The sequence below is a fragment of the Meriones unguiculatus genome, chromosome 10 (assembly GCF_030254825.1).
Source record: "Meriones unguiculatus strain TT.TT164.6M chromosome 10, Bangor_MerUng_6.1, whole genome shotgun sequence".
Taxonomy (NCBI): Eukaryota; Metazoa; Chordata; class Mammalia; order Rodentia; family Muridae; genus Meriones; species Meriones unguiculatus.
Genome location: NC_083358.1, coordinates 20,780,047 through 20,796,327, shown reverse-complemented (window position 1 = coordinate 20,796,327; position 16,281 = coordinate 20,780,047). Strand labels below are relative to the sequence as shown.

Sequence of the window (16,281 nt, the reverse complement as noted above, 5' to 3'; positions counted from 1 at the left end):
CTGGGGACTTACTTCCTGGTGATGGTAGCTCAAGTGGGGTCCACGTCTTACGTGTTTCCCTCCGCCCCGCCCCTCACCCTCTCACAAGGCCCGCCCTTGGTCGGCCCCGCCCCACCTGGGCCCTAACAGGCCCGGCCCTCCGCCCGGGACTCCCAGCGTTGCCCTCGTCCGACCCCGCCCCTCCCCGCGAGGCCCACCCCCTCTCCCTCGCCGGGCCCGCCCGTCACCCAGATCTCCCTAGGGCTGGCACCGGGACCCCGACAGGCCCCGCCCCCGACTGGCCCCGCCCCTCTCGAGAGAGAGATGCCTGCAGTTGCGGGCCATGGCCTCTTGGGGGCAGCCGCGCGGCTCGGGCTGGGCCGCTCTGGGCCGCGCTCCTCGTTCACCCTCGGACTAGGCTCCGACTGCTAGGGGCAGCCCTGCCCGCGCCGAGAACCGACCCGCTGGGCTTCCAGCGCTGCACCCACCACCTCGGCTCCCCCGGGCCGGAGCGAGGCCGCCAGCAGCGCCGCGGGGTGTGGGGCAGACCCAGGAGATGAAATGACAACGTCAACCCTCCAGGTACTCGGGTGCGGCGCGCCCGCGGCGGCCGAAGGCGGCAGGGCCTGCGGGCCGCGGGGCGGGCGGGCAGTGAGTGGCCTCCTCGGAGCCCGGCCTGTCGGTCCCGGTGGGGCCGCCTGGGCCCACCCGTGGTGCAGCCTCTCCGCGCCCTGAGCCCGAGGGATGTCTCTACGCGGCCCCGGCACAGGCCGAACCGGTCGGGCCCGAGATCACTCCTCGCAGCCGGGGTTGAACTGCCGCCTTGCAGCGGCGCCGCCTCCCCCTGAGCGCGCCCGGGTTCCGCTGGTCGCTCCCCGAGCGGCGGTCACTCGCTCCTGCCACGCGCCCGGGCAGCCCCCCGGCCTTCTGGCAACGAGCCCCCGATTTCTCGGCCAGCCACCCTTCATTCATTCCCTAGATCGTGCAGGGTGATGCTGGGGTGGCGCCGCCCGGCTGAAGGAAGGGCTCGTTCTAGAGCTGTCAGAAATTGTAAACATGTTCGGGCCTCAAGCTTGGGTTTTAATCCCAGCCCTGCCACTCACTAGCGTGTCTAGGATTTGGACCTGGGAATGTTGGATTTCCTCACCAGTAAAATGGGCAGTGCCCTGGTAGGGTGGTTGTCAGAAGGCCCAAGACTGAATAATTCAGGGAAAGCATAGGTTCCGCATATCGTGTGCTCGGTAAGCCTTTGCAAATAAAGTCAGCGCTTGGTTGGAACCAGGTAAGATTTCATGAAGGAAGGGACTTTAGCCAAAGCATCAGAGCGTGAGTGCATGCACATGCCTGGTGTGGGTGGAAGTGGGGGGACGCGGGGGATTGCCTGCTCTAAGTGGAAAGATAGGTTTGGAGTTAGATGGAACCCAGAACCAGAACCCACCATCTAATGGCAGACACTGATCTGTTTGTAGCTAAGGGTTAGGCGAACTTCAGCCGGGTCCCACCTGCTGATGTCAGCATTACACTGCCTGTGAACCAAGGCTATTTTTTTTTTCCTGGCTATTTTGAAACAGTTTTATGAGGATAGGGCACTCGCGATACACCATTCGCCCATTCTGGCTACCATTCAGTGCTTTTAGAAGTTTGTGTCGTTGTCAAAGAAACAATATGCCTCTAACCAGGGTTCCTCGCCCCTGCTGTCCCGTGTAGCACGCTCTGTCTGTGGAGTTGCCTACTCCAGACACACTTTCTTTATATGTTATTATGTATGTATGTATGACTATGTATGGTGTGTCTGTGTGTATGGGTGTGCCATTCCACTGCCTGTGTGGCTCCCTTCAGAGCATAACTTTCAAGAATCGGTTATCTCCTGGTTGTTGAACTCAGGTTGTCAGGCTTGGGTCGCAAGCAGATCCCCCCCCCCCAGTATTTCCTTTATTCTTTGACATTTTATACATGTAAGCTATGCATCTTGGTACTGTGCACTTTCAAATCCCACCAGGAGCCCCCAGCTCCTTCCCCATTCCCCTCAGGAGCTGCCAACAAGTCCCCTACCCTTCTGTGGTCTCTCCTCTCCTTTCTTTATTAATAACCCACCAAGTCTGGCTTTTTTGTTTGTTTGCTTGGTTGGTTGGTTGGTTTTTCAAGACAGGGTTTCTCTGTGTAGTCTTGGCTGTCATGGACTCACTTTGTAGACCAGGCTGGCCTCAAACTCACAGTGATCCACCTGCCTTGGCCTCCTTAAGTGCTGGGATTACAGGCGTGTGCCTCTGCTTACTGCTTCTTAAGTGCTGATTGGTCTCGGTGAGTTTATCTTGTGCCGGTAAGCATAGCTGCAGTGGCTGTGTTAACCCAAAGACAGCATTTCACAGCTCTCCTCTACATCCCTTCTTCCGATTTTCCTTGCTCCTTGGGGACAAGGGTTGACATAGATGTCCCGCCTGGGCTGAGCCCTCAAGAGACCCTTGTTTTCAGTTAGGAGTCTGCATTTATCGCTAACCGCTGAGAAGAAAGGGATGCTTCTCTGGCCTAGGTTATATCTGTGGACATAAGCAGAAATATTTAGAAGGCAGCTCGGCAACATGTCATTTAACAAGACACCAGTAGTAGGTTCTTCCCTAGGGCCTGTGACCCCTAAACCATGGGCTTCTGAGCAGGTTTACAGTATCAGGTCAGAACTCTTTCCTATACAACTACAAATATAGTTGAGTGCCACTATGACGCCAATGAGCACAGCTTGCCTGGCAGGTCAATATTGTAGCACGCGTGGCTGACTTCAGAGATACTATTGATGTCTTTTCTCCCCCAGAGACTAGCACCATGAAAGCTAGTCAGCAGCTCAGTTTCAGCGTGGTGTTTTGGTTTTTTTGTTTTGTTTTGTATTTCAAGACAGGGTTTCTCTGTGTAATCCTGGCTATCCTGGAGCTCTTCATTTTTTTTTTTTAAGTGTTATTTATTATTTATACATTATTTTGTTTGCATATACACCTGCACGCCAGAAGAGAGCATGAGATTGAGATCTCATTATAGATGGTTGTGAGCCACCATGTGGTTGTTGGGAATTGAACTCAGGACCTTTGGAAGAATAGCCGGTGCTTTTAAGCTCTGAGCCATCTCCTCAGCCCTGGAACTCAGGCTGGCCTCCTCTGATCCACCTGCCTCTGCTTCCAGAGTGCTGGGATTAAAGGCTTGCACCACCATCGCTCTGCTTCAGCTTGGTTTCTGTTTTATTTGAGACAGTATCCCAGTCTGTTGCACTGGATGGAACTTGCTATGTAGATCAGGCTGTCCTCGGACTCACACTCACAAATATCTATGCGTCTCTGCCTTCCCAGAGCTGGGCTTAAAATTGTATGCCGCCACACCTAGCTCCAGATTGATTGGTGTTTGTCCTGAAACCAGGCAAACACCTTTAACTGCTGAGGCCATCTTGCTGGCTCAGGAATTTTGTTTGTAGGTTGGCTTGGTTTGGTTTGGGGTTTTGTCTTGTTTTTGAGACAGGTTTCTTTGTGTAGTCCCAGCTGTCCAGGAACTCAGTTTGTATGCCAGACTGGCCTTGAACTCAGAGATCTGCCTGCCTGCCTCTGCTTCCCAAATGCTGGCATTAAAGGTGTGCACCACTGTCACCCAGTTGAAATTTTCTTTAAATAGAATTATACCACGTGTGGTTCTCTGTGACTGACTTGGTTGGTTTAACCTAATGCCACAGTTGTTTACATTGTTTAAACGAAAGCAGGGCGCTATGGTGCGAGCCTATAATCCCAGCACTCTGGCAGGCAGAGGCAGATCACGGCCAGCCTGGTCTACAGAGAGTCCAGGACAGCCAAGGCTACACAGAAAAACTGTCTCAAACAAACAAAAACAAAAACCCAAATCAGAAAACTTTGTTTAAATGATTTGGGGTGGGGGCTTTCAGGCTTTCATGACCTAATTTGAAATTCAGATTTTGGTGCCTAAAAATAAAGTTTTATTGGATGACATCCCAGCTCATTCCTTTATATGTTGTCAGTGGCTGCTTTTGTGCTGCAGAGATTATGTGGCTCACAGAAGCAGACGGTTGCTGAAGGGGCTTCTACAGAGAAGGGCTGCCAGGCCCCTGCTAGCACACCTTTGTTACTCCTTTTCTTCCTTCTCAGCCCTTTGCCGTGGTGTCACAGCGATGTGGCAGGGCTGGCAGTCTAATTTGTCACCTGACTCTCCTGTTATGCAAAGCTGTCTCTTTCCTTTGAAACTAAGACCTCCTGCAAGTGCAAGACAGCACTGGTTGCCAGAAAATGTAATGTACTAGTCAGTGCCCTAATAGTGTTTAGCAGAGATGAGACAGGCCTCCTTTGCTCTGCGGGGACAGGGGAACCTCGGGCATTGTTCTGAGCCTCCTGTTTATTTTTTTATTTTTATGCATGTGTTTTGCCTGCCTGTATATATGCACCTTTTTGCTTACATGGTGCCCTCAGAGTCCAGAAGGAGATGTCAGATCCCCTAGAACTGGAGTTACAGACATTTGAGGCATCACGTGGCTGCTGAGAATCAAACCCAGTCCTATGCAAGAGCAGCAAGTGCAGCCATGCGTGGTGGCACCGGTTTCAACTGTTGTCTTGGAGGCTTATTTGCTAACTGAGGCCTAGTCCTGGACGCTTCTATCCTTCGTACAATCTAACGTAGGCCTAGAATGTTTTCAGCCTCTGAGACTTACTGCTTAATAAGCTCACCCTTTCTTGTTCTTTCTGAGCTCTGGGCTGGCTGGTTCAGCTCAGCTGTTCTGGCTCAAACTCTTCTCCCAGCTGACTTACACAATCTGGCTTCTTTCTCAGCCTTTGAATTGTTCTGGTTGGCCTCAAACTAACTCCAGAAATCTGCTCTAATCTTCTGGCCCCTTCTCATTCTCTGGGTCATTTAAGTCTTCATCTTTGTCTAGCTTGTTCTCTCATTCAACATCTCTGTAAAACTTTCCCAGTAAAACTGCCTCCTCTCTATTGCCCCTTAAGTAGCTTCCCTTTCCTCTCTCTTCTCCTGAGAGTTGGGTGTATTCTGTTCTGTCATATCTTTCTCTCATTCATCACTTTTTCTGTCACTCAATTAGACACTTTCAAACATGGGTGCTTTCTTTTACAAACTAACTTTACCTTCATTGTTTGGGCTTAAAGGCACATACCACCAAGCCTGGATCTAAGCATTTTTTTACCTGATACTTGCTCTATGCCAGGCTGGCCTTGAACTCAGATCTGCTGGCCTGTCTCCTGGATTAAAGGCATATTTGTATTCCAGCTGGATTACACAGACCTAGAAGGTCTTTGGATGTGATCTCTTTCCAGAGCAGCCATATTCTAAATTAAAATTCCTCTACACATATGCCTTTATCTGAACACCTCTCTGGAGGTAGAGGCCAGCCTTGTTTACATGCAGAGTTCCAGGCCAATCGGAGCTACCCCTTCTCAAAGCCAAAAGGAGCAGCAAGTACCTTGGAATCCTGAGTCATCACTCCAGACTCTTATTTACTTTGTTACGGGCGTTTTGCCTGCATGTATGTCCATACTATTTATGTGCCAAGTGTCGGGGAGGCCGGTAGAGGCATCTGATCCCCTAGAACTGGAAGCAATTGTGAGTTGCCACCTAGGTGCTAGGACTCAAACCAGAGTTCTCTGCAAGAGCAACAAATGCTTATGTTATGACTGCTGAGTAGTCTTTTCTGCCTTATTTTTTATTTTACTTTTCTACATTATTTATTTGTCTGTGTGGATGTCAGGACAACTTTCAGGAGCAGTTGAGTGTAGGGTCTCCTCAGGAGTTAGGTCTTCTTCCTCTGTGGGTTCTAGGAATCAAACTTGGGGCTCCAGGTTTGCACAGCCAGTGATTTTACCCATGGAGTCACCTCAGCAGCCCTGACCCTTCCCTCTATTCCCCATTTAAAAGGGCAGACCCGGGGCTAGAAAGATGGCTCAGTGGTTACGAACACTGGCTTCCCTTTCAGAGGACCTGAGTTCAGTTCCCAGCACCCACATATAGTTCACAACTGTCTGTAACTCCAGTTTCAGGAAGTTCCAGGTCCTCATAGACAAACATGCAGGCAAAACACCAGTGCACATGAAATTATATATATATATATATATATATATATATATATATATATATATATATTTAAAGAGAGGGGCCAGACCCAAGCAAGTCATTGAGAGTAGAAAGTCCAAAGAACTGAGGGTGTTGGTTGTAGAAAAGAAGCTACAGGACCAGGTACTGTCTCCACGGTCTATAAAGAACTGTCGGGGGAGTCGAGTATGTTCTTCTGCAAGATGGGTCAGCTGGCCATGGTGTGTTAGGCAGCAGGACTGGAGCATGGCAGTCATCTACACTCTCACTTTGCCTGTCTCCTCACCCCAGCCTGGCAGTCTTACAGAGCTGTCTGTGTGCCTTTCTTACAGATGAGGATGGCTAAACAAATGCCCCAGCCCTGCCAAGAGCCGGTCAGGAGGTTGTTGTTCGCTGTGGCTAGAGCGGGGTCTGCAGTGGGATCTGCCTGCCAGGCAGCCAGTGCTACACCAGATGGAGGAAAATTCTGGCCAGGCTTTGTGGATTGAGGAAGCTGCAGTTTTGGAAGCTGGCTGTATAGGGCCTCCCGTTCAGCTGGGAGCATGGGTCTGCAGAGCTTTTGAGACTCCCAAAGGCATCACTCACAGAGTTCTTAGAGAGCCAGCAGGCAGTCCCCTCTTTTGGCACTTTTGTTCCTGGAGTTCTGGTTTGTAATATGGCTGAGCCGACTCCCTCAAGTGTCAGCTTTAGGGGGTTCAGGAAAACTCTTCTGTGCCTAGAGTGACCTGGGCGGTAGAGAGGGCTAGAGATGTCTCTAAATCTTTCTGTTGGATTGAAACTACCAGGTCCGTGAAAGGCTTTCTTTAACTGGCTAAATCTTTTTTTGGAGCCTGGGCCAAGTGTGGTTCCTAGCTTTGCTGAGCTATAACAGTGAGTCCATCTTTCCTTTGGGGCATAGGAGTAGAATGTGAACTTGTTCCTTGGGCCTGCCTTTGGAGCCCCAGCCCTAGACATTAGGCAGTTCCCATTAGCCAAGCTCTAGAACAGGATGGAGGAAGGGGAGGCTTCTGACTGCTAAGCTCCCTGGGAAGGCCAGCTGTCTTTTCAAGCCCTTCTAGTTGGTGGCAGGAAAGTAGGGCAACATAATGGCCTGCAACCTATAAATCTACAGACCTGGCACTCTCATCTCATCTCATCCTGCTGCTGTGACTCCAGAGGCTCTCTAGATCCCATGGGGAGCACTGAGCTATATGCCTTTCCTTTCCAGAAAGCCATCGATCTGGTGACGAAAGCCACTGAAGAGGACAAAGCCAAGAACTACGAGGAAGCACTCCGGCTCTACCAGCATGCTGTGGAGTATTTTCTCCACGCCATCAAATGTGAGTCATTCTCAGGGTCACCTAGCTGTAGTCCCCTGGGAGGAGGACAGGCACATGGAGCTCAGGGAGGCCACTGTCCTTTTGCAGATGAAGCACACAGTGACAAGGCCAAGGAGAGCATTCGAGCAAAGTGCATGCAGTACCTAGACCGAGCGGAGAAGCTGAAGGATTACTTACGAAACAAAGAGAAACATGGCAAGAAGCCAGTCAAAGAGAATCAGAGTGAAGGCAAGGGGTGAGTGGGCTGGGGTGCACATGTCCCCAGGTGCATGCACCTATTTCATCTGTTGCTGTCATTCTTTTTTTTTTTTTTTTTTTTGAGGCAGGGTTTCTCTGTGTAGCAACCCTGGCTGTCCTGGACTCACTCTATACAAAGATCTGCCTCTGTCTCTGCCTCAAGAGTGCTGGGATTAAAAGCATGTACCACCACAGCCAGCTTGCTCTCATTCGTGATGACAATGCTGCCTTGGACTTCTGTTGCACCCTGTGTATGGGATGTCCATCTACTCATGACAAAGACACCAACAGCTGCTCTCATTAAGCAATCCAGTGTCTGGTTTCCTAGTGTGAAAGACAGATGGAGGAAGGGACAGGAGACAGGCAAGCAGGAGGGTTTGAGACTGAAAAGAAGTGGTGTCGGGGCAGTATCTGGCTGTTGGCATGAGAGTACATTCCCTTTGAAGGACTTTGTTTTTCTTTTGAGACACGGCCTCAGTGTACTGTGTAGTTTTAAACTTACTAATTTAAATTTAATTTAACTTAATGTCTTCTCTGCCTTTGAATCCTCTGGAGTTGTGACTATGTGTTGTCTGTTGTCTGAAAAGTCTCTGATGATTACACTGGCTTGACGTGGTGTTCTGTAAGTTCAGCCAAAGCATATTTCCCTCATCAGGCCATAGGAAAAGGCAGCTGCAACTCTCCATATCCCTTTAATGAAGAATCAATGATGTGTTATGAGTGTTTCCTGACGAAGTGTGGCACTCACATTTGGAGATCTCTGCTCTGTCCCTCACCAGGGCTGAGCCAGGAACACGAACAAGTGCACACGCACGTGCATGGGTGTTCATGCTAGTGGAGCTAGCCTCACTCAGAGCTTCCTCCCCCCCAGAGTGGAGAGCCAACTTGATCTTCTGTTTGCTCTCTTAGTAGTGACAGTGACAGTGAAGGGGATAATCCAGAGAAAAAGAAATTACAAGAACAATTGATGGGTAAGAGGCCTGAGGCTATGGCAATAGGAGGGGTGTGGCATGGGTCCCTTTCTGGGTCCACCTGTGCTCATGGGCCAGTCTGGGATCCTCCTCCTTGCAGGTGCTGTTGTGATGGAGAAACCCAACATCCGGTGGAATGATGTGGCTGGACTGGAGGGGGCGAAGGAGGCTCTCAAAGAAGCTGTGATTTTGCCAATTAAATTCCCACACTTATTCACAGGTAAGAACGTAGCATGGTGTACACCTTTAGTTCCAGCACTCAAGCTCTGCAACAGCCAGGGCTACACAGAAAAACCTTGTCTTGAAAAAACAAGAAAATAAAAATAAAAAAGAATGTAGTCACTAGCCCAGGTATAAAACTGAGGAGTCTAGCTTGGGGTTCCACCCTAAGTGTCCTAGAGCAGTTGGTAGGTAGCCTCATGTCCTCAGCAGAGGTCAGGGAGTATTTCTGGCCTTGCTGCATAGTATGTTTGTCCTGCTCACCACAGCCATCTACCAGGTGATTTGTTCTACCCCACCCCCACTTTTGCTGGGGATGGAACTTGGACCTAGGCAACCATCCCATGGGTCCTCACCCTAACTCCCTGGCTTCTGCTAGCATCAAAAAAACATTTTATTTTTTAAATTTACTTTTTGTTTGTGTAGTTTTGGTTTTTCAAGACAGGGTTTCTCTGTCTCGCTTTGTAGACCAGGCTGTCCTTGAACTCATGGAGATCCACCTGCCTCTATGTCCCTGAGTGCTGGGATTAAAGGCCTGCAGTACCACAGCCCAGCCAGAATTTTTTGTGAGCTGTGTAGTTTTTGTGACATGTGTGAAGCCCTGGGTTCGGTCCTCAGCACCATGTAAATTGGATGTGGTGGTATACGCCAATGATCTCAGCACTGGGGGCCCATTCTTGGCTGCATGGTGAGTTCTAGGCCAGCCTGAGATACAGGAGACTTGAACTTTGAATAGACTGTCTCAGCCAGGCTTTAATCCCAGCATTTGGCAGGTGGATCTCTATAAGTTTGAAGCCAGCCTGATCTACAAAGAGAATTCTAGGACAGCCAAAGCTACACAGAGAAACCCTGACCCGCCACCCAGGGGAAAAAAAAAGACCATCTCAGTGAGCAGGCAGGGTCAGGAACCAGTGTGGGCCAGTTCTCTTGCTAAGGACATCAGGGTCACTAACAAGATGAGGTCTGAGCTCCCACCAGGTGTTGGGTTCTTTTTACTTCTAAAGTCATTGTTTTTATAGACCTTTTTTTTTTCTGTATTGACAGTGACTAAAGGCCTTCCACTTTATATTTTGTATAAATTTTATAACTTTGTTTTGAGACTTGTATGTTATGTATATTGGTATTTTGCCTGCATATAAGTCTGTGACCATATTTGAGCAGTTCCCTTGAACACCAAAAGAGGGTGTTGGGTCCCCTGGAACAAGTTACAGTTGTGACCTGCCTTGTGGGTACTGGGATCAAGCCCAGGTCCTCTGGAAGAGCATCTACTGCTATTAACCACAGAGCCATCTCTCCAACCCCCACAACTTACTTGGTTGACTGATAGACTGATTGATTGTGAATGGTATGTTCATGTATGTGTTCCTATGTGTGGGGATGCATGTATGTGTATAGAGGTCAAAGGATGATACTAGGTGTCTTCCTCAGTTGCTCATCTGTCTGTCTATCTATGGGGAAGGCCTTTACGGCCTTTACTTGAACCCAAAACTTGATGATTCAGCTAGTCTAGCCAGCTTACTGTAGGGATCCCTAGCTCTGCTCTCCACACGCTGGGGTTACAGGCAGGCCACCACTCTTGCCTGGTGTTTTCTGGGTGCTGGGAGCTGTACTTCAGTCCTCATGCTGGTTGGGTAAGCCGTCTGCTTCCTGAGTTGGCTTCTCCAGCCCTGCCTTCAGCTTCTCAACTTTTCTTTGCTCCTTTTTTCCAGTCAGGAAGCAGCTGAGTCTGTCTGTTCTTCATTCCAGGCAAGCGCACCCCTTGGCGAGGCATCCTGCTCTTTGGGCCCCCAGGCACAGGCAAGTCCTACCTGGCCAAAGCCGTGGCAACAGAAGCCAACAACTCCACCTTCTTCTCTGTGTCCTCCTCGGATCTGATGTCTAAGTGGTTGGGGGAGAGCGAGAAGTAAGTCAGCCTTCAGCTGTGCTTTGGCAGCCCTGGCAACTTCTGGTAGGCCAGCTTCCTGGCCCCTTGGAAACCACTTCCAAGAGAAGCCTCTGTTGGATAATCAAGGATAATCAGAACAAGTGCTTACTTTTAGAGACGACATCCTGATACACAGATGTCAGGGATTTGCAAAAGATGTGGTACCCCTGTAATCCCAGCACTCAGGATACAGAAGCAGAAGGATCACAAGTTCAAGGTCAGCCTGCTCTGTGTCATAAGACCTTGTCTCAAAACAAATAAAAAGGAAAGGGAAAGGGGCTGGAGAGATGGCTCAGCAGTTAAGAGCACTGACTGCTCTTCCAAAGGACCCGGGTTCAATTCCCAGCACCCACTTGGCAGCTCACAACTGTCTGTAATTCCAGTTCCATGGGATCTGACACCCTCATACAGACATAAATGCAGGCAGAACAATGTAGTAAAAGAAAAAGAGAGGAAACTGAATCAATTGTAAGTATGTATCTTTTTTTCTTTTTGGTTTTCTGAGACAGAACTTGAGATACCCCAGGCTGGTCACAAACTCCATCTGTAGCAGAGGCTGGCCTTAAACTTCTGATGCTCCTATCACTACCTCTTAAGTGTTGGGGTTACAGACCTGCGCCACCAAGCCTGTAGTCAGTTGTGTATCCTCTTTGGGGGCATTTTACGGGTTTGGCTTATTCCCCTGTTCTTTGATGTGCAACTGAGGCTGAGAGAGAAGGAAAAGGTTCTTCTCAAGTCCAGAGCTATGAACGGGCAACCCTCCCAGGGTCTGAGCTGAGGCCACAGTCAAGTTCTTGATTCACTACTGTTTGTGCTTTTTTTTTTTTTCAGCCTCTCTATGGGAGAGGCATCAGCAGCTGGGTTTCAGGGTGAGCATGTCTGGGAGGAGTGTCCAGGTTTTGACCCCTTTCTCACTCTCCCAGGCTAGTCAAGAACCTGTTTGAGCTGGCCAGGCAGCACAAGCCTTCCATCATCTTCATTGACGAGGTGGATTCCCTCTGCGGGTCACGGAATGAAAATGAGAGCGAAGCTGCCCGAAGGATCAAAACGGAGTTCTTGGTCCAGATGCAGGGTGTGTGCTGGTGCCTTGCCATTCCTTGGCTGTCTCCCACCCAAAGCCGACCCACGACTCCATTATGTAGCCACACTGGGCTAGGTGGAGGAGGGGCGCTTCTGATAGGCTTGCATCAAAGAGGCCGTTCTGAGGCCTCTGCCATGTCACCTCTCCATCCCTCCCAGAAAAGGTGGTGCTTTAGGTCTCCATTCAGAGAAGCCCCAAGACATGGTTTAGTTTCCCATGGTCCTGGCTTCTACAGGACCATGAGTCATTTGTCTTCTATTCTCCACAGGAGTAGGGAGTAACAATGATGGGACTCTTGTTCTTGGTGCCACAAACATCCCCTGGGTGTTGGATTCGGCTATTAGGAGGAGGTGAGTCTCTCGTAGGAGCCTGGTGTCTTTGTCTAGCAATGCTTAGTCTGTGACTAGCCATTGGTCCCCATTTCTCTGGAATCCTCCAAGTCTGCATGTCAAGCAGAGCCCTTTGTAAATCTGGGTACTGGGCCTGAATCACTCTCATTTCAATATGCATGCTGTCTTTTTCCTCCCCCTCCCATTCTGTGATCAGCTCTCATTTCATACTGTGCATCTCTCCAGGTTTGAAAAGCGAATTTATATCCCATTGCCAGAGGAAGCAGCCCGTGCCCAGATGTTTCGGTTACATCTGGGGAGCACACCACACAACCTCACGGATGCTAATATCCACGAGCTGGCCAGGAAGACAGAAGGCTACTCAGGCGCAGACATCAGCATCATTGTGCGGGACTCCCTCATGCAGCCAGTCAGAAAAGTACAGTCAGCAACACACTTCAAGAAGGTGAGCGACACTAGGAGGCAGAGACAGGTGGATGGAGACCAGTGTGGACAGCCAATCGAGGGTGGTACCCAGAGAAACCCTGTCTCAGTGAGTGGCAGCGGTGGCTTAGGCAGTGTCAGCAGTCCAGAAGGGGGTAGCCTCTGTTTTCTTCATAAGCTCCCTGGATACTCAAAGGACACTGTGGAGAACCAAGGGCGGGTATTAAGTACCCTTTTGCTCGAGGCCTGGAGCTGTGCCTCACATCCCACCTGCAGTTACTGCTGGAGAATAATGTTCCTCGGCTGTGGGAAACAGAGCATAGGCAGCCAGCACCATGCTGGAGGGCAGGTGCACACAAGCCAAATGCTTGCAACATGCCAGACGCAGCAAGTGCAAGGAGGAGGACTTGCCTCAGGAGCATCTCTGCTGAGTGTCTGCTCTGGACCCTGTTGTGTGCCAGCACTGTCCTGGGCATGGTGAAGGCAGGAATAGAAACAACCAGCTAGAGAAATACTGATTCCTCTTTAGTGTAGAAAATTCATAAATTTGGAGGGCTCGTTTGTTTCATGTGTATTGGTGGTTTGCCTGCATGTATATCTTTGTGAGGGTGTCAGTCTGTGATTACAGACAGTTGTTAGCTGCCATGTGGGTGCTGGGATTTGAACCTGGATCCTGGAAGAGCAGTCAGTGCCCTTAACTACTGAGCCATCTCTCCAGCCTGTCAGAAGGCTTTTCTATTCTTTTATACTAGTTTTCTAAGCTAGTCTGGCTACTTCCCAGCCACATACTCCAAGTTACTTGCCAACATTGGTCCTGCACCTGCTCCATAAGGCCACCTCCTTTCTCTCCAACATTGTGATCCCTACCTGAAACCCCAAGCCTGGGAACAGAAGCTCCACCTCCCTCTCCAGCTTTTTTTTTTTTTTTTTTTCTGTCTTAACCAGAGGTAATTAGGGAGCAAATTTCACAACATTGTTCAGAGTTCATGACAATGCCTCCTTCCAACCAGATGTCAGGGCACAGAAATCGGCATGGGTGCACAGCACCAGACCAACAGCCAACACTTCTTTAACAGTGAGAGGCCATCAGAGCAAGGTGGAGACAGCAGGAGTCCCAGAAGTTTGGAGGTTTGAGCAGGTTGCTCAGTTAAAAGCCAAGCCACACTGTAGTGACCTGAGCCAATTCTTGGTGACTTGGTGTGCATGGGGCGTTTCCCCATCGCAGGAGACTTAGGTGAGAGGAGCGCGTTTGCTGCACCTACAGTTATGGGATGGATCTCGGTGGCGTTCCTGGGGAAGCTGAGACATTTGTGGCTACAGTGGATGTGGTGCACGCACTTCTGAAACCACATCAGCCCTCTCGGACCTCTCAGCTTGTGTTTCCTGGTTGCTCTGTTGTGTGTGCTCACAAGTGTGCACATAGAGAGCAAAGGAGTTGGTTCTCTCCATCCACCGTGTGGATCTGGGAGATCCAACTCGGGTCATCAGGCTTGGTTACAGGCGCCTTTACCTGCCCATGAAGACCTGTCTTCTGAGACAGTTTCGATTAGTTCAGGCCAGCCTCATATTCACCCTATAGTTGATGACCTTGAACTCGACGAATATCCTGCCTGTACTTCTGGAGTGCTGGGATCACAGGTGTTCCCCACAGGAGGGTTCTTGTTTGACTTTGTTTTAAATACTACAGGGTGTTTGTGTGATACAGTATGCACAGGTGCCGAGGTGTGTTTTGGAGGTCTATGGACAACTATGTTATGTTGGTTCTCTTCTTTTACATGGGTTCCACAGATGAAACTCAGGTTGTCAGGGCTGCATGGCAAGTGCCTTTACACACTGAGCCATCTTTCAGGCCCTTAAACTGTTTTAAAGGAGCTTTTCCCTCCTCCAACTTTGACCTAAAAACCCTAATATCCCCTTCAGGCCATCTTGGGCCCTGATGTACATGACCACCAAGGACAGCGACAGCAGCCTCACGGCCTCTGCTTGGTTTCAGGTTTGTGGCCCTTCCCGCACCAACCCTAGTGTCATGATCGATGATCTTCTGACCCCATGCTCTCCAGGGGATCCAGGGGCCATAGAGATGACTTGGATGGATGTCCCTGGTGATAAACTCTTAGAGCCTGTGGTTTGCATGGTAAGTGACCCACTGGGAGAGAAACAAAGTCCAGAAAACTGGGGATCTGAGTCTAAGAATAAAATGAGTGTTTTCCTATTGTCTGGCTCACACTCCTCCCGGAGAGTTGCCTTTGGGGTTTTGGTAGCTGAGGTTCTCGCTGAGACACTAGGGGGCCTTTAAGGGGAAAAGGAAAGCCCAGATGCTATCAGTCCAAGGGCTGGCTTTCTGGTCCAGAAAGAACCAGTGGAAATCTTTCACATGGCTGCTACCTGACTGTGGTATCTGTTCTCTCCTGGCAGCTGTCTGCACGGTGGGCGAATACAGTAACAGAAGCTGCTAATGGGATGGGATGACAGTTACAGGGTTGAGTAGTGGAAATCAGATGGACAGGATATGCAGTCTGCACTGGGGGTGACCTCAGAGGCAAACCTCCTGTCAATCTAGACAGCACGACAGAAGGGGAGGTGCTGAGGAGTCAGCCTTTCAGCTGCATGCTTGTGTCTTTGCAGTCAGACATGCTCCGGTCTTTGGCTACTACCCGGCCAACAGTGAATGCAGACGACCTCCTGAAAGTAAAGAAATTCTCTGAGGACTTTGGACAGGAGAGTTAAAGCTTCATGTTGATAATGAAATTGGGAGTTTGACTGGAGCAAATTCATGGGACTTTCTACAGCAGTGGCCGGGGCAGAGCCTGAAGTCCTGGAGTCAACAGTAACCCCTCTGCCGCCTGGCTGCCGACCGGGGGATGAAGGAAGGGCCTCCACAGCCGTAGACACTGCACCCCGTAGGACGCTGGGACACTGGCTCTGCACACTTCATTCCCGGATGCTCACAATCCTTGCCCTCATGTTTTTTTTTAACTTTTGTTCCCCTAAATTAATGCTGCTTTGATTTCTGTGTTTATAAATAAAAATATCACCTGGAAAGAGTTAAGGAGTGGGAGCCACCAGGCCCCTGTTCCCACTCCTTTCCTCTGAACTTTGGCTACTTGTAAGCTGACTGTGGGAAAGTAGGAAAAGCCATCCCACCCTCTCAGTTTGCACCTGGAGCTTCAGGTCTTCCTTGCAGGAGCTCACGGCTTCGGCAAGTGAGCACAAGCTGTTTCCACCAGGAGACGGCAGTCAGGCAGTCAGGCTGCCTCCACTGAGAACTGAGCCCAGCCTCTGCTGGTCCTGTCCTGGAGATGTCTAATAAACCCTTTTCCCTTCTTGAGTTGCTGGAGTCTTCTTTGATTCTAGTATGGGGTTCTTCAGAGTCAAGCTTACTTCTGTTAAGACCCTCTCTGCCTTTCTTAACAGCGCAGGAAGGAGAAGTGCTCTCCAGTCAGGTGACAAGGCCTGCATGGCCTAAGGCTCAGAAGTGCAGCTGTAGTTTTTCAGTCTTTTTTGTTGTTTTGAGACAGGGTTTCCAGTACCCAGGCTGGATGATCCTGATCTCCTGATCCTCCTCTTCCAGCTCCCAAGTGCTGGGATTATAGGAGCGAGTGTTGACAATAGGTCTGTGCTGCCATGAGACAACCCAGTAACTGCTACTGGCAGATACTGGCAGATGCTGCCCGCTTCAGAAGGTCCAGAAGGCAGC

The 16,281-nt window shown here is 50.0% G+C and overlaps 1 protein-coding gene across 1 annotated transcript; it reads left to right on the top strand.

Moving 5' to 3' along the window:
* Nucleotides 1–338: 338 nt before the first annotated feature.
* Nucleotides 339–15,912, top strand: Vps4a (vacuolar protein sorting 4 homolog A). Its single transcript, XM_021632657.2, has 11 exons — nt 339–561; nt 7,268–7,379; nt 7,467–7,614; nt 8,526–8,587; nt 8,688–8,807; nt 10,553–10,709; nt 11,654–11,802; nt 12,080–12,161; nt 12,387–12,606; nt 14,578–14,718; nt 15,210–15,912. Exons 1-11 carry the CDS (start codon nt 541–543, stop codon nt 15,309–15,311), a joined length of 1,314 nt encoding a protein of 437 aa, XP_021488332.1. The 5' UTR covers nt 339–540; the 3' UTR covers nt 15,312–15,912.
* Nucleotides 15,913–16,281: the final 369 nt, after the last annotated feature.

What these genes read in the sequence shown, in the direction of transcription:
- Vps4a (XM_021632657.2), top strand. Translation starts at nt 541, where the DNA reads ATGACAACGTCAACCCTCCAG. An exon ending in ATTCCCACACTTATTCACAG is followed by an intron (nt 8,808 to 10,552) that starts GTAAGAACGTAG and finishes TCTTCATTCCAG; the next exon opens with GCAAGCGCACCCCTTGGCGA. An exon ending in TGGTTGGGGGAGAGCGAGAA is followed by an intron (nt 10,710 to 11,653) that starts GTAAGTCAGCCT and finishes TCACTCTCCCAG; the next exon opens with GCTAGTCAAGAACCTGTTTG.